At 47.6% G+C, this 26341-nt stretch overlaps 1 protein-coding gene across 8 annotated transcripts in view; it reads left to right on the top strand.

Moving 5' to 3' along the window:
- Nucleotides 1-26341, top strand: part of FRMD5 (FERM domain containing 5) — a 330818-nt gene that overhangs the window by 287853 nt on the left and 16624 nt on the right. For 5 of the 8 annotated variants that reach the window (XM_004056096.5, XM_055363578.2, XM_055363577.2 and 2 more), the window contains exons 5-10: nt 3779-3876; nt 7808-7931; nt 11510-11597; nt 21693-21781; nt 24888-24951; nt 25494-25585. In XM_004056096.5, the coding sequence (XP_004056144.1) occupies nt 3779-3876; nt 7808-7931; nt 11510-11597; nt 21693-21781; nt 24888-24951; nt 25494-25585 (555 nt within the window). Of the gene's footprint in view, nt 1-3778; nt 3877-7807; nt 7932-11509; nt 11598-21692; nt 21782-22238; nt 24300-24887; nt 24952-25493; nt 25586-26341 lie in introns of those variants that run through there. The other 3 variants (XM_063698971.1, XM_063698970.1, XM_055363579.2) reach the window with 2 other exon arrangements.

Genomic DNA, 26341 nt, shown 5'->3' with positions numbered 1-26341 from the left:
CCTCAGATAAGTCACTCTCCATCTCTGGACTTCTATTTCCTTGGCTATGAAATGTTTTGAGGTTCAGAGATTCAGGAGGGCTGCACTGGGCAGCCCCAGCAGGCTGATCCCTTGCCTGGCAACACACAGTGGCCCTGGAGATAGTGCCTCAGGCAACAAGATAGTCTTCCTTAGGCCCTTGTGTGGCAGGGGACAACATGCCAGGGTCTCTTGTGAATAGGTCTAAGGATGCTATGAGTCATGTGGAATATATTTCCGCCAACAACATTGAGTCACTGGTTATCTCCTTAAATGAACCAAACACAAAGCTCGATAGAAGCCACTGTGGCAGAAAGGGGAGGGGGAGCCGTGGTGCAGCTCGTTGTCTCTCTTGAAGCTGTCAGTTGATTCTTTCATGAGCTCATCTCCTCTTGCCCTCAACTATGGTTTGTTTCTTTAGGATACTGGTGTACCCTTTTCCCTCTTCCCATCTAGTTTTATGACATTGCCTGAGAATGCCCTGTGGCCTTGCCTTTAACCTCCCTGCAGCTGTTTTATCACCAGAAATCAAAAGGAACCCTGCCCAGCAGTGGAAAGCCTTGTTTCTATTCCAGTTCACCTGAGGCCATTACCTGCCATCAATAATGATGCCTTGGAAAGACAGTGGTTCTCAGTGTGAGCAGGATCATGTTCCCTTGGGTGGGAGGAGAAGGGGAGCAAATCAGAAACTTTAAAGGGGCCTCTTCTTTTTTTTTTTTTTTTTTTGAGATGGAGTTTTGCTCGTCAGCCAGGCTGAAGTGCAGTGGCGCAATCTTGGCGCACTGCCACCTCTGCTTCCTGGGTTCAAGCGATTCTCCTGCCTCAGCCTCTCCCAAGTAATTGGGATTACAGGCCTACACCACCATGCCTGGCTAATTTTTTTTTTATTTTTGTATTTTTAGTAGAGATGGGGTTTCACCATGTTGGCCGTGGTGGTCTCAAACTCTTGACCTCAGGTGATCCACCCACCTCGACCTCCCAAAGTGCTGGGATTACAGGCGTGAGCCACCGCGCCCAGCCCAAAGGGGCCTTTTCAAACCATAGGAGCACCCCCAACACATACAGATTCTGACGGGCTCCCCCTGGAAGATGTTCCCCTCTCTGCCACATTGAGAATCACTGCCCAGAGCCATGTTATCCCTTTGCAATATCTCCTTTAGTCCAATATGTACAGTCCCTGAATTTTGGACACAGACAAGCAGAGAAACATGGAAGATGTGATGCATGAATCCAGGCCCAGGGAGTGATCAGTGAGTAAGGGGCAAAAGGTTTGCATCCACATCCTGCTGAAGCCTGTGGAAGGTGGGAGTTGGAACAGTGAGAGGCAGAGAAGTGCTCACTCACTCTCTCCCACACACCGTGTGGCATTTCACTGTGGGAAGCAGACTGAAGACGAGCTTGATTTGGTAGATCCATCTTAATTATTCACTCTACATGATGTCTTTTTTCCTTTCGTTTTTCTTGGCAAACATTTGGGCAGAGTAGGGTTGGTGGGAGTGAGGGGATGGGTTCTTATTAACTTCCAGGCTAAGACTCACCTTCCCTTTGGTCTGAGGAAGGCAGTCCATCCTGCTGTGGTTAGAAGATGGCTTTTGAATTTTCTTAGGACAGCTTCTTAAATTTTAATCTATACACAAATCACCTGGGGATCTTGTTAAAAGGTGTAGGTGGAAGTGTAGGATGGGCCTATATTCTTTATCTCCAATAAGCTCTCAAGTGATGCTGATACCCCTGATATGTGGGCTACACTTTGAGTAGCAAGCACTGAGGAGAGAAGAAGGCTTGGTTGCTCCCTCATTTCTGTTTGTTAATTGCTTGAATCTTCAAGCCCAAGCCTCTCAGAGTTACCTGCTAGGACCCCTTCCTACCACCTCCTAGAAGTTGCACTGTCAACAGCCCTCTTCCTCTTGAGCATTTTTACATGATCAAGTGGACAAGGAATCCTCTGTTTCATTCTTCAACCTGAAAACAGAAACAATGGAAACCTCCAACTGTCCAGGGAGGGGTCAATTTCTTTTTGGTTCAGACTGTTCAAATTTAAAGGAATTTTACTACATTTTCATTACTCCCCTAGGGATGCTGGACCATAAAAGTTAAAATAACAAGCGTTTAATTGTCTCAGAGTGTCTATGGGTCAGGAATTCAAGAGCAGCTTAGCTGGGTGGTTCTGGCTCAGGGTCAATCATGAGGTTGCAGTCAGGAGGTTGGCTGGGGCTGCAGTGATCCACAGGCTTGACTGGAGGTGGGGACTTCATTTCCATGATGGGTTATTCAAATGGCTGTTGGCCGAAAGCCTCAGTTCCTTGCTGGCTGTTGGCAAAGGCCCCAGTTCCTCACCACATGGACCTTTCTATAGGACTGCTGAAGCAACCTCAAGAAGAATGAGTGATCCAAGGGCAAGAGAACAAGGAGGAAGCTGCAATGACTTTATGACCTCAGAAGTCAGACACTCACTCATGCTTTATTCTATTGATAGAAGTGAGTCACCAAGTCTAAGCCATACTCAGAGAAGGAATTAAGCTCTACCTCATGAAATTAGGATTATCAAAGAATCTGTGGAAATATTTTTAAATCACCAGAGATGCTTCCTGGCCAAGGAGCCACCATGGTAGGTGACCCACTCAAGGGACTGATGCTCCTCATAATCTTACAGGTCTTCTAAGAAGAGCAATAAAGACCACACTCCTTGTGAAGACATTTCAAAATGGAAAGTCATCAATTCCATTCCACTGTGACAGGGTCCATCCAACTAGTGAAACTGCAAAGCATTTATAGTGCAAGGAGGGCAGAATATCATAGTGATGAAGAGCCAAGTTTAGGGGTCTCACAGTGCTGAAGTTGAATCCTGGCTCTTTCACTTAGTTGTACGTCCATGAGAAAATCACTAAAGCCTCAGCTTCTCTATCTGGAATAATGGGGATAATAACAGCACCTATCGCAAAGTGTCATGTGAGAATTAAATAAGATATTGCATGTAAAGTGTGTAACACCTGGACTGGCAGATCGTAAGTGCTCAATACATGTCAGCTACTATTTGCTCTTGTTTTTGATATCCTGCTTCCACCTGAGGCAACAGCTTTCTGTATTTAAAGAGGTGCTGGCCCCAGGTTTCTGCTTCATTTGTGTGCTTCTTTCACCAGTGCCTCTTGTTGGAATTTTTTTTTTTTTGAGAGGAGGTCTCTCCGATTGCCCAGGCTAGAGTGCAGTAGCACAATCTCGGCTCACTCTTCTTACACTTTATTCCATTTCAAAGGTCTGGTTGACCTCGGTAACTGCAGGCTGTTTCCACATATGGACAAATTCTCTTGGTAAGTTGAGGCTGAACTCTTCCTGGGCTAGTTCCTTCACCCACCATTCTACTTAAGAAGGAACATCAGCTGGCATCCAAGGCGGAGAGAGGCCCAGTTTGCCAGTCTCTGATGGCATAGTTTTCTTTTTCGGCACCAGATCGACTGGGGCTGGCTCCTTCCAAAGCTCAGCACTGTGGGGTGATGCTTTTACCAGGAAACAGCCATTTCTGACTTGAGCTACAGGAGGAAACTGGCATATTTTTAACTGAACCTCAAGTCAGTTCAGGGCAAAGTACCTGAAAGAGTTTCCAGGGAAATGGAGAATGTATTTGTTCTACATTATGTTTTAATATTTTTTTTAATGTAGTAAAAGTATCCTGACAAAGATTTTGATAGGCTTACAATACATATTTCTATCTTTAAAGCAATCAAAGAAATCCTTTATAGTTTATTCTCTGTTTTCTCTCCAGGTATTTAGTCTTCCTGCAGATCAAAAGGGATCTCTACCATGGCCGACTCCTCTGTAAAACATCGGATGCTGCCTTGTTAGCAGCTTACATCCTTCAAGGTAATGACTTTTGACAGGATAAGTTTGCTTTTCATGCCAAGTACTGATTACATTATTTTCAGTTACCACTGATGACTCCTTCTTGAATCTAAACATTATCTAGGCCAGGTGCTGTGGCTCACGCTTGTAGTCCTAGCACTTTGGGAGGCCGAGGTGGGCAGATCACCTGAGGTTAGGAGTTCGAGACCAGCCTGGCCAACATGGTGAAACCCTGTCTCTACTAAAAATAAGAAAGTTAGCTGGTGTGGTGGCACATACCTGTAGTCCCAGCTACTTGGGAGGCCGAGGTGCAAGAATTGCTTGAACCCAGGAGGTGGCGGTTGCAGTGAGCCGAGATTGCACCACTACACTCCAGCCTGGGCAACAGACCAAGACTCCATCTCCAAATAAATAAATACATAAACAAACAAACAAACAGTATCTAACTTGAAGCAGAGTTCAAGTTAGAGAGTTTTTTTTTGTTTTTTTTTGTTTTGTTTTTTTTGAGACGGAGTCTTGCTTTGTGGCCTAGTCTGGAGTGCAGTGGTGCAATCTCGGCTCACTGCAACCTCTGCCCCCCAGGTTCAAGCTATTCTTCTGTCTCAGCCTCCTGAGTAGCTGGGAATTGCAGGCGCCCACCACCATGCCCAGCTAATTTTTTTTTTTTGTATTTTTAGTAGAGATGGAGTTTCACCGTGTTGGCCAGGCTAGTCTCGAACCCCTGACCTCAGGTGATCCACCTGCCTCAGCCTCCCGAAGTGCTGGTATTACAGGTGTGAGCCACCACACCCAGCCAAGTTAGAGGATTTTGCTTGGATTTCCTAGAGCCAGAAAACACTGAACACTCAACCCTAAACTGCGCCTGAGATCTTACTACCAGCCCCTTAAAGTCATTCTGACTCTGTTTTAGGGATTTGCCCTGAGCCCCTGGTTGATAAAGTCCCTGAGACTCTGGAGCGTAATCAGACTTGATTTTTTTCCCCATCTTCTCGGGCAAATCTCCAAGATATGAAGCATCTTAGAATTCTAGTATCTATTTCAGAGACCTTTTAGTTCAGTGTGCTCAAAGTTGAAAGTGTTTCCAAGTAACAAGCACATTTCCTAACAGGCTAATAAGTAAGAGTTGAGGCTTACCCAGCTGAGGCCCAGATTGGCTTTTTTTGCAAAACAGTGGGAGAGATATGCACTCTTCACACACGTCCCCTTCTCCTGAGATGCAGAGACACTTCAGTGCCACTTCCTAGATTCCTCTTAGTCCCTAGGCCTGAAACTGCCATTACTACTGGATCATTTTGGACCACAGCACTAAAATCATGAAGTTTCCCCAAAAGAATTTGAACTCTTAGTTGGAAATCCTGGAAGCAACTTTGTGAAGAGAACCTGGAAACTGCTTGCCAATAAGAAACTAAAGCCCTTCTGGCAATAGAAATACCACGGCTGGCTGCCTGTGTTAAGAATGTAAAATTCAGCCCATTGCCACTTTGACTTCTGAGACTCCTGTTTTTAAAATCACCTACATGGGGAGTCCATGGGGAGATACCCAAAGATGCCCCTTTGAATTTTTTTTTTTTTTTTTTTTTTGAGACAGGATCTGGCTCTGTCCCCTAGGCCAGAGTGCAGTGGTGTGATCTCGGCTCACTGCAACCTCCACCTCCTGGGTTCAAGTGATCCTCCCACCTCAACCTCCCAAGTAGCTGGAACCACAAGTGTGCACCATCACACCCAACTAAATTTTTTATTTTTTTGTAGAGATGGGCTTTCACCACATTGCCCAGGCTGATCTCGAACTCCTGAGTGCCCCTTTTATTTTTAAAGAGAAAGCCTGGCCTGACCTAAGTCGAGTCTTAAACTCTAGTCTTTTCTACAGTTTTACCCAGTCATTCATTTTCCTTCAAAAAAGTACTTGACGTCCAACATTGATGTTTTCCATTTGGAACTTTCTAAATAAAATCAATATAAATGACTCTGGGCCAGGCACAGTGGCTCACAACTGTTATCCCAGCACTTTGGAAGGCCGAGGTGGAAGATCACTTGAGCCCAGGAGTTCGAGACCAGCCTAGGCAACAGAGTGAAACCCCATCTCTACAAAAAATTTAAAAATTAGGCCTGGCACGGTGGCTCACGCCTGTAACCCCAGAACTTTGGGAGGCCGAGACAGGCAGATCATGAGGTCAAGAGATCGAAGCCATCCTGGCCAACATGGTGAAACACCGTCTCTCCTAAAAATACAAAAATTAGCTGGGCGTGGTGGCACGCGCATGTAGTCCCAGCTACTTGGGAAGCTTCAACCTGGGAGGTGGAGTTTGCAGTGAGCTGAGATCGTGCTAATGCACTCCAGCCTGGTGACAGAGCCAGACTCTGTCTCAAAAAAAAAAAAAAAAGCTAGGCCTGGGGTGTGCACCTGTAGTCTCAGCTATAGGCTGAGGTGGGCGGATCACTTCAGTCCAGGAGGTCGAGGCTACAGTGAACTATGATCATGCCACTGCACTCCAGCCTGCATGACAGTGAGACCCTGTCTCAAAAGAAAAAAGACTGCAAGGCTCAAGGTCACCCCAGACTTCAGACTTGGGTCTCTTGCTAACAGTAGAAGTTCCCAAGTAATTTGGAAGATACAGTGAGTAGGTTTGTAGTGAAAAAGTACAAGTCCCAAGTACAATATTCAGCCATGAGAGGGCACGTTTTCCTCTTAATATTCCTCCTGCCTCAAGACTTCACATCTGAAGTGGTTGTGGCTCTCACCTGGGAAGGAAAAAGGGCACCCACAGAGTAGCTGGCCCCTCCTCTTTCTTTTGTCATACCCACCATCCTCCCTGTGGAGAGCTTCACGTGGATAAAGCTGGATTCTGACCTGGGTGTGGAAAGTACCGTGGGTCTTCTGCCCTCCTAAAGTTTACTGCCCTGAGATCTTACCGGGTTTAGAGATAAACTCTCTCTGAATAGCTGGAGGAGAAAGGCTCACACCTGGCAGGACTTGAGAAATGAGCCTTAGAACTTGATGCTTCTGGGCCGGGCGCGGTGGCTCACGCCTGTAATCCCAGCACTTTGGGAGGACGAGGTGGGCGGATCACGAGGTCAGGAGATCAAGACCATCCTGGCTAACATGGTGAAACCCCATCTCTACTAAAAATACAAAAAATTAGCCAGGCGTGGTGGCGGGCACCTGTAGTCCCAGCTACTCAGGAGGCTGAGGCAGGAGAATGGCGTGAACCTAGGAGGCAGAGCTTGCAGTCAGCCGAGATCCCACCACTGCACTCCAGCCTGGGCTACAGAGTGAGACTCCGTCTAAAAACAAACAAACAAAAAAAAGAACTTGATGCTTCTGAACTCAACAATACTCTCTAGTTACAGCCAGGCTTCCCACTCTGTAGGCCTCTCGAAGGAACCTGGCACCTGGTCAGCCCTTAATGAATATTTATTCAAATTTATTAATTTGATTTGATTTGAACTGAGGGTTGAGTTCTGAATTTGGATCGCAGCTCATTCATCAATTTACTGTGTCCCTGCTAACATCCTCAAACTAGGATTTAGACTTATGATCTGGCTGAGGCCCAAGAGGATCTCCCTTTCTGATCAAGCTCACCACTTCCTGTGCTGCCACAAAGACCATTGCTCCCAGACCATCTTCTCATGGCGGAATGGATGAGGACCATAGTGCAGGCCTCTGCTCTTTCATTGTAAATTTACTTGTGGTGACCTCAGAACACAAGGTCAGCTTTCTGTCTCTCTGCATAGACTTGAATGCCAACCCAATGTGTGCACCTGGAAAAACAAAGGTGGACATGCTCCTGAAGGGCCTGCCCTCTGCCCAGCCCACAGCCGTGCTCAGAATCCACTGTTTCTTATAAATCTGATGTGTATTTTGGCTTTTGCTCTGTGTGCTAATCTCTTGTTGCTTTGTCAATGATTATTTACCTGTCTCCACAATTGTTTTCTTCCACCTTCCTTTTGAAAGCGGAGATTGGGGATTATGACTCAGGGAAACACCCTGAAGGCTACAGCTCCAAGTTCCAGTTTTTCCCTAAACATTCAGAGAAGCTGGAAAGGAAAATTGCCGAGATTCACAAGACAGAACTGAGGTACGTGGCACTTAGTCAGGCCCAGAACACTGTGGCTTCTCCACAGCCTGAGCACGCAGGCTCCACGCTGTGTCCTCTGTTCTCGCAGACTGTTTACTGACACAGAGTGATGCTCCCCAGCCTTCCTGACCGCGGATGTACCATAGTCAGTGATACAATGACAGCACAAGTCACAGCCACAAGCCCTGTAGGCTCCCTCTCCAAGAAGAGCGATTTAGCCTGAAGCTTAAAGACAAGGGAGAAGTTGTGTTATAGGGGAAACAGAGAGGGATTGGCCTTTGAAAGGCATCTGCCTCACTACGATATTTAATGAAGATACAGAGGAAAGCATGAACTGGGGAAAAGGAAAAGATAAAGGAAATTGCATAAGATAAAAAAGATGAAAGAAAAAGGCCAGGCACGGTGGCTCACGGCTATAATCCCAGCACTTTGGGAGGTCGAGGCAGGTGGATCACCTGAGGCCAGGAGTTCAAGACCAGCTTGGCCAACATGGTGAAAACCCATCTCTACTAAAAATACAAAAATTAGCCAGGCATGATGGCAGGTGCCTGTAATCCCAACTACTCCGGAGGCTGAGGCGGGAGAATCGCTTGAACCCAGGAGGCAGAGGTTGCAGTGAGCTGAGGTTGCGCCATTGCACTCTAGCCTGGGTGACAGAGCGAGACTCCATCTCAAAAAACAAGAAGAAAAAGGAGAGGTTGAGTGAGGATGTGAAAAAGGGCAGGCTTCTGCTCTTAGTCTGTGACAGTGTGACAGGTGGCTTCTCAGTGGAGGATGGAGTGCGCAGGGCTGATTCATAAATGCTGAGGGTGCCTTGGGAGCACTCTGGTTCAGAAGTATGTCCTCAGCCCCGCCTAACTCAGGCACCCCCCATACCCTACCTGGAGTCCCCGACTTTGCACAGAGAGAAGTGGAGGAGACGTGGCTTCAAGTTTGGAGCCTCATCTTTCTCAGCTTCTCTCACTTTGCCCAGAATATGCTGAATACCATAAAACAGCATTAATGCAGCCTTTCACCCACATGAAGTAGGATTTTCTACAAAGCCTGATTTTAAAAAGCAACAATAGGGTGTTTGGGCTCCATTTGGTTACGGCACAGATTCCCCAAACTGACAAACTATGAGGAAAAAAGGGATATAGAATGCAGTGTTGGCCAAGCGCAGTGGCTCACACCTGTAATCCCAGCACTTTGGGAGGCGGAGGAGGGCAGATCACCTGAGGTCAGAAGTTCGAGACCAGCCTGGGCAACATGGTGAAAACCCTGTCTCTACTAAAAATGAAAGTAAATAAATAAAAAAGCCAGATGTGGTGGCACATGCTTGTATCCCAGCTACTCAGGAGTCTGAGGCATGAGAATTACTTGAACCCGGGAGGTGGAGGTTGCAGTGAGCTGGAATTGCACCACTGCATGCCAGCCTGGGCCACAGAGCGAGACCCTGTCTCAAAAAATTAAAAATAAAAAAAAGTTATGTTGTCATTATAATACATTACAGCTTTAAAAAAATATTTTAAAAGGTTTGTGTATCTACTGTTCTGAGGAAAGACTATGCCTGGCAACAGGGAGCAGAGCTGGATATTTCTAATGCTAATACTAAGCTTCAACTTGTTCCTTCCCTGACCACAGGCCCCCCAGAAACCCTTCACTCAATGATTTTACCAACAAATATAACCCAAAGCCTCCTTAGCCTTTGTAAACAGACCCCTCTGCCCATGCTTTGTGGCAGGAGGGGTTCCTGACCCTGCCAGCGGAATGGCGACACCGAACAAATGGAATCTTAGATGCTTCCCGCCCCTCTCCCTGGGTGTGCCTTCCCAGGTGCAGGACCCCATGGCTCCTCAAGTCACTCTGTTAGGGAATAGCGACCCCTTGTGGTAAAAATCAGAATAAACACAGGCCTGTGGTGTTGGGGGCAGGGGCCTCATGGTTCCTTCAAAGAGATCAGGGATGTGCTGGAACTGCCTGGAGGGCTTTAGGAGACATCAGAATAGTAGGGACAGCCCTCCAGAAACCTAGTTCAAAGCAGGGGATCCCCCAGGAAATGATGCCCGCTTTGAGGACCCTGGAGGTTTGGGCCAACTCCAAGGGTAAATGGAGCCCACGGAGCCCACTCCCCCTGCAGACAGAGGACACTCCCTGGAAAGGGAAGCTGTGCTCTAGCTAGCCCTTTGCTTGCCACACAGATATTTTCCTGACTTACCTTCCCTGTGCCTCAGGTACACTAGTGGATGCAGAAGTCTTTATTCACAGTAATACCCCCTTCCACAGGTACTTTTTCCACAGGTCCTGCCTCGTCTTCATAATGTAAAAATACGTCCATGCTTCCTTTATGCAACCGTGATATGGGCTTTTGAGAGCACAGACTGTATACTGTGTTTCTTCATATATTTTCCAGCAAGTAGCACAGAGGCTGGCACATAAAGGTGCTGCCTGACTAATGCCTCTCCAGAGGGACACTAGGGGGAATCTGGCCTGGGGTCAGCTTATCTTCCTGCCTGGCCATATCACCTGAGGCAAATGATAAGCTTAGAAACGAGCAACGTGCAGTCCTGTCCACCAGCCATCAGAGATGTTGCCTTCACAAGCTGCCCACCCCTCTTCACTGAAGCCAACCCTGTATCTGTAGAAGTATATCTGCTTTGCAGGGCTCTGGACCCAGGCAAGAGCCTGATGGTTATTCTGCCACTGGGTCTGCAATGAGCCCATCAACACACCTGCTAAAGAGGCAGTGGGAAGGGGTGATGCCAAAGGCCCCTTCAGATGGCCTGGAGCTGGAGCTGATCCCTGCCTTTTTCAGCATCTTTCGTTTTCATGGTCATCACCCTATGGACAGACAGCTGTTGTGGAGCATGGGAGCTCAGCACTGTCTCCTGCCTCTCCTCACCCTAATTTCCTGTGTTTCCTTTTGACAAAGGAAGAGGGCTGGGTGGCACCAGCAAGCTATATGAGCCCCTTCTTTATATTTCAGTCTAGAACAGATCACATATGAGAAGCCTAAGACCTGCCTCCAGCCTACAGATGTATTTTGTTTTACCCCATAGTATTTTAAATTGTGAAATACCACATAAAAATCAGTATCTCTGACTCTTCTTTTAAAATCACAATATCTAGCTGAGCCTTGCATTCTTTTTTTTTTTTTTTTTTTTTTTTTTTGAGATAGGGTCTCATTCTGTCACTCAGGGTGGAGTGTAGGGCTGTGACCATAGCTCACTGAAACCTCGCACTCCTGGGCTCAAGCAATCCTCCCACCTCCCACCTCAGCCTCCCAAGTAGTGGGCCCTGCATTCTCAGCGATGGGAATCTCAGAGTTAAGGTGGTGCTGCCACAGTCCCCACCACTCCCCATTGTTTACACTCAGCCCTAGTAATTCATTATGTAGCCTGCCTCACTCTGAAAACGTTTGAAGACAGTCAGAGACTCTAGCAGGAGTCTCTGAAGTTGGTCCTAGAACCAAGCAGGGAGCACACCCTAGACAAATTGAGATGTGTGGCTCATCCTAAGCACATCTTCATAGAGAGTTTACCTCACGGGAACCTGTGGGAACAAGACACCTTGAAATCATCTCATCTTCTTTATTCCAGTGGTCAAACACCAGCAACATCAGAGCTGAACTTCTTAAGAAAAGCACAGACATTGGAAACATATGGAGTGGATCCTCACCCATGTAAGGTAAGACCCCCTGGTTGGAGACTGCATGACCTTTCCTCCTCTAGAAGGCATCAGGAGCAAGAGCCCCCATGCCTGCACTCAGAGGCCCCCTTCAGCATTTACATGGCTGGCACTTTCAGTGAGATATCAGAGAAAATGCCTGCTTTGAAAACTCCTCTGGATCCCATGCTACATAATTTTGTGGTGCCACATCAATGTCACAGGAACCGAGGCAAAGTCCATCTAAATAACAAATCCAAAGCTAGGGCCCTGCAATGGGTAATTTGGTAGAAATGAAGAGAGGAGGGATATGGAAGGCCCCCCACAGAGAACGATCAGAGGCGGCTCAGCGACTGCCCACCCTTTCCTGACCTGTAATCTAGTTTCTTTCCGAGAGTGGGTTTTATTGACTGCAGTGGCATAAGTCACTGCACGGAACTGCAGTGGAGTCACATTTAATGCCATTATGCGCCTGCGAGGGATAGACGAGAACCAGCCGGGGAGGCTGCCCAGAGAAAACCTCTGTAATTACTCACGCACATCTGGCATTTTGGAGATGAGCGGGGGCAGCCAGTCACTGCCAAGGCCTGTGCAGACCCATGGCCCCTTCCAGTCTCTCTCTGTGGCTGTGGCCCTTCACATTACCTCCTGTCCCTGTTGCTTTGACACTCCTGGTCTCTACCTCAGTTTCTCCACATTTCTGCCTCTCTCTTTCCATTACTGGAGAGGGTCCAGTATCACCAGTAAAACCAACTGGCAAGCTGATCTGAAGGAAGCAGTATCAGCCAGGAACAGGAAGACATCAACCTTTTCTTCCTAACTGGAGAGGGGATACTAAGCTTCAAGCAAAAATTAAAAGAATAGCATATTAGTTCCTAGGGTTTCTGTAACAAGTACCACAGACTGGGTAGCTTAAAGAACAGAAGTCTATTGTCTCACAGTTCTGGAGGCTGGAGATCTGAGATAAGGTGTCAGCAGGGTTGGTTCCTCCTGTGGGCTTTGAGAGAAGGATCCTTTCCAGGCCCCTCTCCTTGGCCTGTGGATGGCTGTCATCTGCCTGTGTCTTCACGCTTTCCTCCCTCTGTACATGTCTCTGTCCAGATTTCTCCAAAGACACCAGTCATATTGGATTAGGGCCCATCCTAATGACCTCAGTTTAACTTAATTACCTCTGTAAAGATCCTGTCTTCAAAGAAGGTCACATTCTGAGGTACTGAGGGTTACAATGTCAACATATGAATTTTTGAAGACACAGTGTATAGCGCATAACAAATAGGAATGCCGGGCGCAGTGGCTCACACCTATAATCCCAGCACTTTGGGAGGCCAAGCTGGGCGGATCACAAGGTCAGGAGTTCAAGACCAGCCTGGACAACATGATGAAACCCTGTCTCTACTAAAAATATAAAAAGCTAGCCAGACATGGTGACACATGACTGTAATCCCAGCTACTCAAGAGGCTGAGGCAGGAGAATCGCATGAACTCGGGAAGTGGAGGTTGCAGTGAGCTGAGATCACGCCATTGCACTCCAGCCTGGGTGACAGAGCGAGACTCTGTCTCAAAAAAAAAAAAACAGGAATGAATGAGCACAGTGACATAGGGACAAAGCAGTGTCCTTTGGTCCCTTGGTGAGAAGATGGTGATTTATTTTTCCCTAGGAGTTATGAACCTTGAGAACATCCTGATATTCAGAAACCCTGGTCATCTTCCCTACCCCACAGTTCCCTATCCACTAGCACAGCCTGCTGCAAAGTAACCCCTGTGTTCTTGGGGCCACACTGTCAGAAAACACATTCATGCCTGTTATACCAGAGAATCGACATTTGGATATTTACACATTAGCAAAACTTCCAAACAATGCCCTCTGTGTAACAGATGCAGTTTAAACCCCTCCATAAATTGCTCCAATACTGTTAGCAGGGCACCCACACAGGAGTGAAGAGAGCTTTGGATAAGCTGGCCCTGGGCTCCGGTTCCCATCCCCTGTTTACTGGGGCCTTTGGGAGCTTCTCCGAGCCTCACTTGAAAGTACACAGTCTGTGTTCAATAACTGCTCCCTGAACTGCTGAGTCACTCTAGGACCTTAAAGACGGCTGCCTGAAGATATGTTCATCAGAAAGGGCCAGGTTACCTCTGCATTTGACCCCAAACCTGCCCAGTCCCCTTGAGGCCACACATAGCACCCACCTCTTCAGAGACGGGTCCCTGAGCAGAGTTGAAAAGACACAGAGATGGGCAGACAGTGAGCCCGAGCACTACACTGACTAGAGCGGGGAAAGGGATTCTCCACCGTTGCCCACGGGATTTTGGAAGCTGTAGTGGCAGCCAGACTGGTTTCCAACCCAAATACACATGCACCCCAGGACTGTGAGGCTCCTGTCTCAGCCTCATCTTAGGTGAGTTTGTCCATCATTGGACACAGAGAGGCTGAAGAGGCTGCAGGGAGGAACCAGCATTCAAACCAGGCACTGTTGCCACCCAGTCACTTATGTCATGCCATCTCAATCCCATAGCGTCAACTCCTGGAAGGAAAGAGGGAGGGAGGGAAGAAGAGATGTTTGTGGTATGCCTCCCATGGCGGCCTCGGTGGAGTCTTTTCACATTATGTTCTCATTTAATCCTCACACCAGCCCTGGGAGGTAGATGTTATTCTCCCTGTTTTATAGATAAGAAGACTGGCATTCCAGGAGGCCAAAGTTCACAAGCCCTCAGCGGTAGAGCAAGAATTTGAACTCAAGTCACTACCCGTTGTTATGTACCCTATGGAAGAACAGAAACCCCCCAGGAGACTTCTGCTGGGGGAGTGCTCAGGTCCCTTGTTCCTGAGCCCTGTGCCTCTTCCTCACCCAGGGCCTTGTCAGGGCCCTACGGCAGACCCCACACATAGCCCCTCAGCTCCTCTCATTAGGCTCTGGCCATGATTCCTCAGCTCTCCCAGCAAAGAGAACAGTTTAGGGGCCTTTACTCTTGTTATTAAGTGGAGTCACTTTAGTGATATGCTATCAAGTGCTCGCCTTAATGCTGCTACAAGAAGAGCTGAAATAAGCTGGCACACTTGGTGTAATAAATACTGATGATTTCTATTAACAGAGGCAATTACTGGGCCCAGGGAATCTGGGGCATGCAGCCCTAGGGAGGACAGAAGAGGAATCATTTTGATAATTAAATGAGAGCAGAACAACGCTCTAGCTTAGGCTCTGTCCCCTGGACTGATTAAGAAGCTGTGTTCTTCCTATGCACACTGATGGTTTCTTTCTGCCCAGAATGTCCTTGTCTGGCCCTGGGACCAGGAAGAGGAGATTCTACAAATGCTGGATGGGACAGCCAGAGAGCTCTATTAGCTAATACCCAAATTCCAAAAGTGCAGGACAAGGCTGTCCTGCATTTTCTGCCTTGACCCTCAGCCCTCAACTCCTGGCAAGTGCCCCAGCAGCCCAAGCCTACAGCTGCTGGAGGAGGAGAATGAAGCAAACCACTGGTAGTCCATTGCTATATCTGTTCCCTGGCCCTGACACCACTCCAACTTCAGGAGCCACCATCTTGCTCCATCCAGGTAGCCCTGAGACTGGTGGTTTGGCCTGGGTCTCCTGCAGCACTGTACTTTGGCCTCCTGGGCCCAACTTATGGAGATGTCCTGTTACGGTTCATGGAGTAGTTAGGCCTGTTACAGATACCCAGCCTTGTTGTTAAGAGTCTTGAAGATACCATTTATTGAGAGTCTGTCTGTGCCAGCTTTGTACATTATCTCATTGAATCTTTACAACATCACTGCTAAGAAGATATTCTTGTCCTCATTTTAAGATAAGAATACTGAGCCTCTGAAGATGCAGACAAGAAGGGATATGAGGGAGATAAGTCCCCTCTAAGGGACCAACTAACATGCCCAAAGGTACTGGGTAACACAGTAATGCCCAAAGGTACTGGGTAACACAATACTGAGGCTCGAACCCAGGGTTATCTGAGTCTCAGTGCTGTGCTTTTTCAATTATTATTCATGGTCTTCCTTCTGGAGAGATGGAATTTAGGAACTAAGCACAACTCATTGCCAATTCTGACACAGAAAGGACATTGACCTACAAGATTATTGATATCATCTGTCTTAGTCCGTTTTCACACTGCTATAAAGAACTACCTGAGACTGAGTAATTTATAAAGAAAAGAGGTTTAATTGACTCATAGTTCCGCATGGCTAGGGAGGCCTCAGGAAGCTTACAATCATAGCAGAAGGGGAAGCAAGGCATGTCTTACATGGCAGCAGGAAAGAGAGAATGAGGGGGGAGATGCCACACTTTTAAACCATCAGATCTTGTGAGAACTCCCTCACTATCATGAGAACAGCATGGGGAAACTGCCCCATGGTCCAATCACCTCCCACCAGGTCCCTCCCCTGTCACATGGGGATTAAAATTCCACATCAGATTTGGGTGGGGACACAGAGCCAAACCATATCATCATCCTATAAAAATTTAATGTAAGTTCACCAGTGTCTTTATGTCTGCTTTGTATAGACCAGGATAAAATTGATTTTAACAGGATCTAGGTTAGATCAACCACAAAAATAAAATTACACTGTCCCTCTGCCCTTAAAATGGAATCATTACTTTCATAATCCAGCCACCTAGCCAGCTCTCTAAAGAAGAACCCCATCCCCCATCTTGACAAGTTGCCCCTCACTTTTTTTTTTTTTTTTTTTGAGATGGAGTGTCACTCTTGTTGCCCAGACTGGAGTGCAGTGGTGTAATCTCGGCTCACTGCAACCTCTGCCTCCCGGGTTCAAGTGATTCTTCTGCCTCAGCCTCCCAAGTAGCTGAGATTACAGGTGCACACTACCACGCCCAGCTAATTTTGTATTTTTAGTAGAGATGGAATTTCACCGTGTTGGCCAGGCTTGTCTCAAACTCCTGACCTCAGGTGATCTGCCCGCCTCGGCCTCCCAAAGTGCTGGGATTACAGGTGTGAGCCACCATGCCCAGCACCCCTCACTTCTGAGAAACAGAACAAGAAGGATCAATGATGGCTGTCCCACCCTTGGGTGGGCCCCTCTTGGCTGTGTGGCAGGTAGGGTGTTAGATTTACTGCTGAAATGAAGAACTTCACCAAAGCCACCTGGTGCAGTTTCCACCAGGAATTCCTTTCTGAGCTGTCATGGAGTAACACCAAATCTCTTACAGGGTGCCTCCTCCTCCTCCTCCTCCTCCTCTTCATTTCCATTCTAGTTTATTGTGGCCAAGTTTAAGTGTAGTATATTCAGACTGGGTGATTTTCATGACTGACTTCAGCTTCCCAACTGTGAGCTCTTTCAGAAATGGGCGTATCTGGTACAGCATGTGGAATCATCTTCCAGAGGGTTTTATAAGAAATAGTGGCTTCATTCATCAAAATTGAATTAGTTTGTGTCATGGCCCAGAGAGGGGACAGTATGACCCTAGAGGCCTAACAACCAAGAATGCTGTGTTGCCTACTCAGTCACACCCAGTGTGTCCTCTAGGGTGGCAGGAGACAGAAGGCTACTTTGAATCTGGAAGTGGAACTGGTGGGGACTAGAAATGGTGGCCAGATGTTCCTGCTTCTGAACCAGTCAATGCTTTGATTTCCAAGAATCCTTTCCTGGGCAGAGTGATCATCTTAGGGTGAACTTTGCTGGTGTTGACTGACACAGGTCAAGTTTGATGGCGAGGGCCATGTAAACACATGAATGACAAGGAATGCATGTTCATCCCCTCTCCAAGGAGAATACCGTTGGCCACATCCTAGCAGTAAGATATTTGGTCTATCTCCCTAAAATCAGATGGAAGTAGTATTTCTCCAGGTATATATTATTGTCCTTACTTAGCAAATGAGGAAACCGAGGTTTGGAGAAGTGAAGTCACAGAGGAAAGAAGGAGGAGAGCTGGGGTCCTAAACTGAGACAGAAGCTCTTTTCACAAGGATGAGAAATTGAAAACAATTTTTCTTAACCTCACAACTGAAGAATTGAACTAGATTATTTCGACTGTTACCTGCTGCAGAGTGTAGCTGGCGATATCCATGGCATAGCTATCAGGACCCTAGTTTGTTTTCCACCTCCCAACTCCATTAATGGCTCAGTCCTGTGGGCACTGATTTCATAGGGATGGGAAGGGGACAGAGAAGAAAGAGAGTCCAGCTTGATAAAATGGGAGATCTGAAGAACAGGCGACTGTTGACTCTTCACTTCTCACCTTGTCCTCATTCCCTCCTCTTTTTGTCATGCAACTTGTTATTTTGCACACAAACTCCAACGGCAGGCTCACAACAAGAATGACAAGTCAGATAGAAGAATCTGGAGAAGTTCCAGGGAAGGTGTCAGTGTGGCTGCCTGCTTGTATTTTCATGCCAGTACAGATGTGAGATTTCTCACTGTAATTCGAGTCCCTTCCACACTGATTGCTGAGCCTCATGTGCCAGAGGCAAGTTGCAAACATCCCAGCTGTCATCTGCCCCTGCGGACACCGGGTGTCAGGGTCTTGCGGTGGCCTTCATCTGCATCTATTGCATTTGAAGCAGTTTGGAGAACTGCTCTCTTCATATGAGATTGGGAACAATTGGGATTGTTCAAGATGCTATTATTGCTTATGAAATGATGTGGCATCTCATTTTCATTGGGGTTTATTCCCAGCTCTCTGCTCTAAAGCAGCCAGTCTGGTTAGGAGAGGCTGTGCTCCTCTAACTCTAACACCTGCCTTCACTCAGAGGCCAGCTCTGAGGTATCTGCAGGATGCAGGGCAACCTGGCCAGCACCACCCATCTTGTGGGACTGTGTATTCCCTTTGCTCTGCAGAGGGACACAGGTCACTGAGAGGACTCTGGCGGATCTCTGACTGTGTCATGGCCTCTGTTCCCTTCCCATTCTCATTTCAGATTCATGGATCACTCCACTCCTCCATGGTCCCCTGACAGTGAATTACTTCTCCTTTTTTCATTCTAACTTCCCACATTTTCGTTTCCTAACTAGCAAAATTTAAATCTGTCAACATCAGGAAAAATAGTAAAATGTTAGATTTATTTTACAAAAGGATTTGTATTAAGTTCAACAAACTCAGCTAACTAGTAGCAGCTATAATAATATTAATAACAAACACAGGCCGGGTGTGGTGGCTCATGTCTGTAATGCCAGCACTTTGGGAGGCTGAGGTGGGTGGATCACTTGAGCCCAGGAGTTCAAGACCCACCTTGGCCATATGGTGAGACCTTGTCTCTAAAACAAACAAAAAACATGGCCACTAGCATTTGTGAGGTGCTTCCTAAACATAACCTATGAGGTAGGTAACACGATCAACCCTCATTCTAAGACAAGGAGTCTGACCATGGAGAAATTAAGGACCTGGCCACAGCCACACAGTGAGTGGCAGAGCTGGACCTGGACCCGAGCGGTTTGACCCAGAGCCCGCACCACTGTGGTTCTAGTGGGGGTGCTCTTCTGCCTGTCACTGCCCATATGAGCCAGAGTGGAAGAAGCAGAGGGGGGGCCTCCGCTGTCGCCCTCTCCTGCCTTCCCTCCCAACTCCCTTCCCTACTTCTTTCCGTTATTTCAAGCTGTCCAGTAGCCTCCTGCAGGCCCGAGGCTTCATTTCCATCCCTCCACCTCTCCTTCCTAGGCCTTTCCTTTATCTCAGCGAGCATTATGACCCCTTCCGTGCCTCTGCCCCACCTCTGCCTCCCCTCTCATTTTTACGCACATACGGACGTTCCCCACTGCAGCCAGACTGGCCCCTCTGACCCACCCCACTGTCTTACACCTTCATCTGCTCAACATTTTCTGCAGACCCTTTCTATACCACCATTCACACAATAAGGTCTCCACTCCCAGTCTCTCTCTTTCTAAGCCTGCAGTTGTAGGACTTCCCCGGGTCCTGCTTGCACAGTGAGCAGAAGAGACAGAACAGGCAGGCTGCCTCCCTCCCCAACCCTCCCAGTCATTCTTACCTCAAGGCCACCCTTCCCTGACCCATACCTCTGCCAAGCCTGCCAGATTAGCCCTGGTGCCTCCTGACAGGAACAGTGTTTGTGTGTAGTGCCTGGTACTCAGATATTAATAACCACCACCAGGCACTGATTACAAGCAGGAGGAAATCCAGCCCTGTGGCTTCATAGTGTCTGCATTCCAGTTATTTTTAAACAGCTTTTTGTTCTGCCCATGACATTGTGCTTGTAGCCAAGTGTCTGGATCATGACAGACCCTGAGGAAAGGATAATAACAACAATACATTAATTGCAAATGTTTGCCAAACATACACTTAGTTTATTCCCTGGACCCAGATGCTCATACTTGTAACCCTGACTCTGAGAGACAGTTTTAAGGCAAAACTGGACTGCTTCTTGAGGCAGGACTCATGAGGCCCTGCAGAGGCCCCACTGTTCTTGGGACCAATCAGGCTGAGAATCTGTGTCAGGGAGGTGAGCCCTGAAAGCAGAGAGGCCGGGAGAGCCAAACCTCAGGCTGACCTGGCCCAGCAGCCTCAGCCCCCACACCCATGCCTCACGCCTGGTGTCTGGCCCTAACTCCATGGCACCACCTGAGCTGTGGCCCAGAAGACTCTCCTGCAGGCACATTTGACCAGCATCACAGCATAAGTTTCTGGTCACCTCAACACACTTTAACCCTCTCCATCACCATTCATGCAGCCTGACGGTGCCAAATCTCACCTGACGCCCCTGTCACAAAGGAAGCCCCTCTGGGAGGGCAAAATCCTCCACCCAGCCTAGTCCTCAGGGAGCTCACTTTCGCACGTGAGGAAGCGAGACCTACAGCTTCTGCTCCGCCCGCTCCCCACTATGTTCAACAGAGCCTCAAGCCTGGTGTTTACTGACTGATGGTGCCAGTGACCAGGAGGCCCTCTCTGTTGGTTCAGGCACCTCAGGGCTGATGGCAACTGTTCTATTTTGCCAGTTGCTTCTGGTTTTTTTCTTCAGCTAAACTTTCCTGAGGGGCCCAGTGTTATAGGACTATTATGAAAGTGGATAACAACTCCCCCACTCTTTAATAACAGCCTTTTAAGATATAATTCACATATCATAAAATGTTTTTTTTTTTTTTGTTTTTTCGTTTGTTTTCTTTTTTTGAGATGGAGTCTCACTCCGTCACCCAGGCTGGAGTGTGGTGGTACAATCTTGGCTCACTGCAACCTCCACCTCCTGGGTTCAAGCAATTCTCCTGTCTCAGCCTCCTGAGTAGCTGGGATTACAGGCACGCATCACCACGCCTGGCTAATGTTTGTCTTTTTAGTAGAGATGGGGTTTCACCATGTTGGCCAGGCTGGTCTCGAACTCCTGACCTCAGATGATCCACCTGCCTCGGCCTCCCAAAGTGCTGGGATTATAAGCACGAGCCACTGCTCCTGGCGATATGTGCCCTTTTAAAGTGTACAATTCAGTGGTTTTTAGTATATTCACAGGGTTAAAAGATCACAACCTGATTTTTTGTGACTGGCTTCTTTCACTTGGCATAATGTTTTCAAGGTTCGCCTGTGTTGTAGCATCTATCAGTCCTTCATTCCTTTTTACCGGTGAATAAGATTCTACTGTATCATGATATACTACTTGTTTATTCATTTATCAGTTAATGGAAATTTTACACTGGAAAATGGATTGGGTTGTTTCTGCAGTTTAGCTCTTAACACATACTGCTGCTATTAACATACATGTACCAGTTTCTGTGTGGACATGCATTTTTATATTTCTGAGCACAAACTGAGGAGTGGAATTGCTGGGTCATATGGTAACTCTATTTTTAACAATTTAAATGACTTTCAAACTCTTTCTCAAAGTGACTGTACCATTTAATAACCCCATCAGCAATGCATGAGGTGTTACCATTCTCTTTGGATGTTCACAGCAACCTTCTAAGGTTGGTATCATTATAACCTACAACTTACAGATCAGGACACTGAGGCTCAGCAACTAACTTGCCTGTAGTCATGCGGCTGGCAAGTGGCAAGGCTGAGACTCAAACTATGGTCTTGTGATTCCAGATGATATGCTTTTCCCTCTGTGACCTACTGCCAAGTATTAACCCTGCATCACCTATGAACAGCTGTGTTTCTTACCCTTTCACCTCTGTGCCTGCATCACCCGATGAGAAGTCTTTCTGTGTTGCAGGATGTGTCAGGAAATGCTGCATTTCTGGCCTTCACTCCTTTTGGGTTTGTTGTTCTTCAAGGAAACAAGAGGGTCCACTTCATTAAATGGTGAGCATCTTCATTTCCAAAATAGGCTTTTTATATCTCACCAACTGGGGAGGGGCGATGGTTCCCATGTCCTTTGTCTGTGATTGGGCAGTTCTGGTTCAGAGCCCTCTCCAAAGCCTTGCGTTGATGGTGGTAACTGACGAAGGGAGTGGTCTCTTCCTAGGGATCCTGTTCTTCTAAAGGGGTGTCCCTGAGAGCCAACAGCCTCTCCAGAAAGGAAAAGGGATACAGAGGTTTGATTTCTGGGGAGGGTGAGAGGCCTGGGGCTGGAGCCAGTGTTAGCGGAGCAAAGTTCCTGTGAGAACTGAATCTTTGGGGCCGTCACCCACTGAGGGTCATAGTTAGCCCTGTTGAGCCGGCTGTTCTGGAGCATCTCTGTGGATGGCTTAGTGCCCTTACCTGCTCTACTAACAAGGAAGGGGCTCACAGACAGTGACCTCTGGGGCAGATATAAGTCCCTTGCTACTTTGGCAAAACACCCTCCTCAGACCAGCCCTCCCTGTGGGCATCGTGTCTGCAAAAGCTCAGTTGCTGCTGTCTCACTCCTATCCCTCTTGGGCATTTAAGTGTCCTCAGCTTCCAGGAGTCATATTCCCACTCTTTCTTCCTTCCCCCCCTTCTCCACTCCCATCTAACAGGCAAGAGCCACTGCCTCAGCTGCAGCTACTCTGAGCTGCTTCCTCTCCTGCCCCTCTCTGTTTTATTTGGGGTCTGTTCTGCTGCATGCCTCTGGGCAGACTCTGGTTTGTTGATTGACATTTGGCTTTCCTGGAGACCCTTTAGCTGGCCAGCCCATACAAACATCTGTCAGCGTCATCAAAACATTTTGCATATTCTACTAAGCTCTTGTGATTTCTTACCTTCCTGGGCCTTAGACTGCCAAGTCTAAGCTGGCCAGCTCCTCCTAGGGGCTTAGATAAGTGGCTTCCCTTGATCCAGCAGAGCTCAGTGGGGGCAGTCTGTTTGGTTTGTCTTCTCCAGGAGAGCTCATGAGGAATCTTGAGTACGGTTGCTTCCTAGTCAGCGTTCTGCTGGGGACACTGCAGACCATCTATCCCGCTGTGCCCTCTTCAGCTCCCCCACTGAGTTTGAGCTTGAGGACAGATACCGCCTTTCCAGCCCACCTTGATTTTGTGAAGGAGGGCATTACGATCGTTAGCCAGAGTACTGGTGAAACTGCTCCTCACACAGGACAGGAAACTCGACTTCCCAGGACAACAGCCGTGCCACAAGGCAGCTGCTGCCCTGGAGTTACCAGAATACACCCCAACATACCTGTTTCCTAGGCATCCTCAAGTCGGCCCACTTCACTGTGCTCTCTGGGTGAAGATGTGAGGATTTGCAATCTCCTGTCCAACAAAATGCTTTTCAGAAAAAGACAATGAGCAGGATTAGGCCTCAGCCCTCCTAGTGTGGGGTCTCTGCTGCCTGGATACATCTGGGCTATTTGATATTCCTTAGAGGGCCCAGATCCACATTCCAACCAGAGTAGCTGTTGGGTGAGGTCCCTGTCAGGGGGAATGTTTGGCTAGAAACAAGTAGGACACACCTGTCACAGACACCTGCAGTCCCTAAATTATACCCACCCCTCCAGAAACCATGATGGCTCTTGGTTCTCACAGACACTTTTCTTTCCACGGCTTCTCTCATGCACCACTTCTTCTGGAAGTCTCCTCTTCACCATGTGTCAACTCTGTAATAATAGATGTAAACCCAATCTCACTCTCAAAATAAAACTCCTTACTTTCCTAGCTTGCTTGTTGGAACCTAGGTGATCTGTGTGCTTGTCTATATATTAACCAATTGGCATTATTGTATTGTGTGTGTATGAGATTGATGGTTGATTGAGAGGGAGTTTGAGAGGGAATCAAACAGGGAAGGAATACCATGTGACTTGTGTTAGCTCAGAACTGGTGGTCAGAAGTTGTGAAATCTCATCCTGACCCAGCCATGATTTTCAGGAGCATGGAGAACAAGTGATTTTCCATTGTCCCCTGAACTTTTTCCAGCAGTAAGTTGGGTACATGATTCTCACTACCTTTCTACTATTTCCTAGGAGATGAAGGAAATCTCCTTAGAAATTACAAAAAAAAGCAGCAGCCAAGTGGAGGTGAATGTGCATGACAAGACCGCCTTGGGGGTCCCAGTTGGGTTGAAAAATGGGGCCTCCAGTGACATGCAGAGGGCTGAGAGACTCCAGAGGGCAGCTGTGTTGGGCAGATAGAAGGGAAGTGAGGAGCAACCAGTGCTGAGGCCTAGTTCCATGGCTCTCAGGGACATTCACCTAAGACCCAGTAGTTTTTCCATTTTGCAAATGTAACCAAGGCTGAAAGCAGGAGGTGGATGTGGAGGTGAGGTCTAGGCCGTGCCATGTACAGTAACCATGTCACTTCTTCTGATTTGTGTCTGTCCCACGGGTGATGTACCCCAGTATCCTGTTTGCCTCTTTTACTGCAGCCATTCACTGGGCTGGTGGCTTCAAGGATTTTTCTACAATAACCCCTAAGCCCCTTTCCTGGTCAGTACGCTGCATGACTGTTCCATGTAATCTGTTCTCTCTCTTTGGTATGTTGCCCTGCCCCGCTCCCTGAGATTGTTTGATATTTGTCTGCATTAAACTGCATTTTCCATCCAGTGGCACAGTCACCTGAAAGACTCAACTCCCTCAGAACCTGGTTGCATTGTTTCTCATTATTTGCTGTATCTTGAACTTTGGCCTCATCAGCTACCTGTGGCATCTTACGTTTGACAGTCCCATCCAGATAATGCACCTGTGTTATGAACCCAATCCTGAAATGACCCCAGATACTCTACCTAGACTCACTTTCCATGCAAATGTTTCCCTTTTACAGCCACTGTTGATAAGCCCGAAATCCTCCTGTCACCCTATTACTATAGTGTGATTGACCAGAAAACTGTGGATTGAACTGTTTCAACAACATTCTCTAAGGCCACTGCGCTGCTGTCTTGTTTCAGTTCTGATTTTGGCTAAAATTGTGTCTGTGCCTGGAGCCCCTTCCAGTTGGGGTGGGCTGTGCATCTACAAGATTTAGCTGTGAACAAGCAGCCCACAATGAGGTGACAGGCACTATCTTTGTGCTTCTAGGAATGAGGTGACCAAGCTGAAATTTGAAGGAAAGACTTTCTATTTATACGTAAGTCAGAAAGAGGTGAGTGCTGGCTTCCTTCTCTTCAAGGAGGGCTGGGGTGATGGGATGCTTCCTGGTGGCCAGAGCCAAGCTTGAGGGACCCCAGTAGAGCCAAGCTACCCACATACTAAGCCAAGACCAAGGTCAGGACCTGGAGGTACAATATGAAGGAGCGGGAAGGCCCTGGAGCACAGGACTTCCTCAGGGATGCTATTGACACCCAGAGCTTCCACTCAAGAGATCTTTACCTCCAGGAAATGCAAAGGAAGGCTCTTTTTCTTTCATGTATATGGGAATTCCAGAGGCAAGGGCAACTTTCTCACCAAGAGCTCTCCTGGTTCAATTTGTGCCACTTTTGTGCCAGCTGAGACTTACCCTGATTGGACTTGCCAAGTATGATGTGATGCACTTAACTGAGCTCTGCCTCAGTGGGTCCCACAGGCCCTCCCCTCTAACTAGCCAGCTGCCAGGGCCTCTAACAGCTCTGGGGTCAGGGTCCTCGCCTACTTCACCATTTGCTTCTCCATCCACACTCAGCCATATCAATGTGGAATTTTTTGCAGGAAAAGAAAATTATTCTTACATATTTTGCTCCAACTCCTGAAGCGTGTAAGCACCTCTGGAAATGTGGAATCGAGAACCAAGCCTTCTACAAGTGAGTGGATACATGTGATGGGGACTGTCTTTCTTAGAGCCAGAGTCACAGAGAGTCGGTGACAGGAGGCCAAGTGCCCAGGAACTTGGGGCGGGGTAGCTGGAAGTGGGCAAGAGCTTGACAGTTACTGAGAAGCCAGGTTGAGGCCAAAGGCAAGAGCTTTGCCTACCAAAGGGATTTTGTAAAGAATGTGGGGCTTTTGTGTTGTTTTCTTCGATTAAGAAAGTGGTTATAAAAGCATTAGGTAGTGAAGAAATGGCCCATTGAGGGTGTGATGCCAGGTAAAATATGTCTCACTAAACCCCTTGGTCTTGTTTTAAAAATATACCATAATGATTTATGCTTTACTAAGATGTATCTGAATGAGGTCAAGGCAAGACAGAGTGTGGTATATTCTACCTGGGGTGAGCCCTGCTCTCACCAAATGCCCCTGATTGGCCAGGTCCCAGTTCCAGTAACCTGAAGGATCCTGGAGAGATGAGAACTGCTCTGGGATGAGTGGCACCATACTTCTCTCCAGGGAAGATTCTGCTGCCTGCTGGCTGCTGTGGGATGCTGGCTGGCAGAACTGGGTCCTCCCAGTTGCCAGGGCCACAGCCCCAGAAGCTGTTTCTTAGACAGGCATTCTGAATTACTTAATTCCCATTATGTGTTTATACCAGAATCAAGGATTCACTGAATCGGCAGCCTTTCTTCTCCTGAATATACTCAGGGGAGACTTTGGCATGGTCACACTTCCCTCCTGTTCAGTCCCTA

This window comes from Gorilla gorilla, chromosome 16 (genome assembly GCF_029281585.2).
Source record: "Gorilla gorilla gorilla isolate KB3781 chromosome 16, NHGRI_mGorGor1-v2.1_pri, whole genome shotgun sequence".
Lineage (NCBI taxonomy): Eukaryota > Metazoa > Chordata > Mammalia > Primates > Hominidae > Gorilla > Gorilla gorilla.
This window is presented reverse-complemented; position numbering and strand designations above follow the sequence as displayed.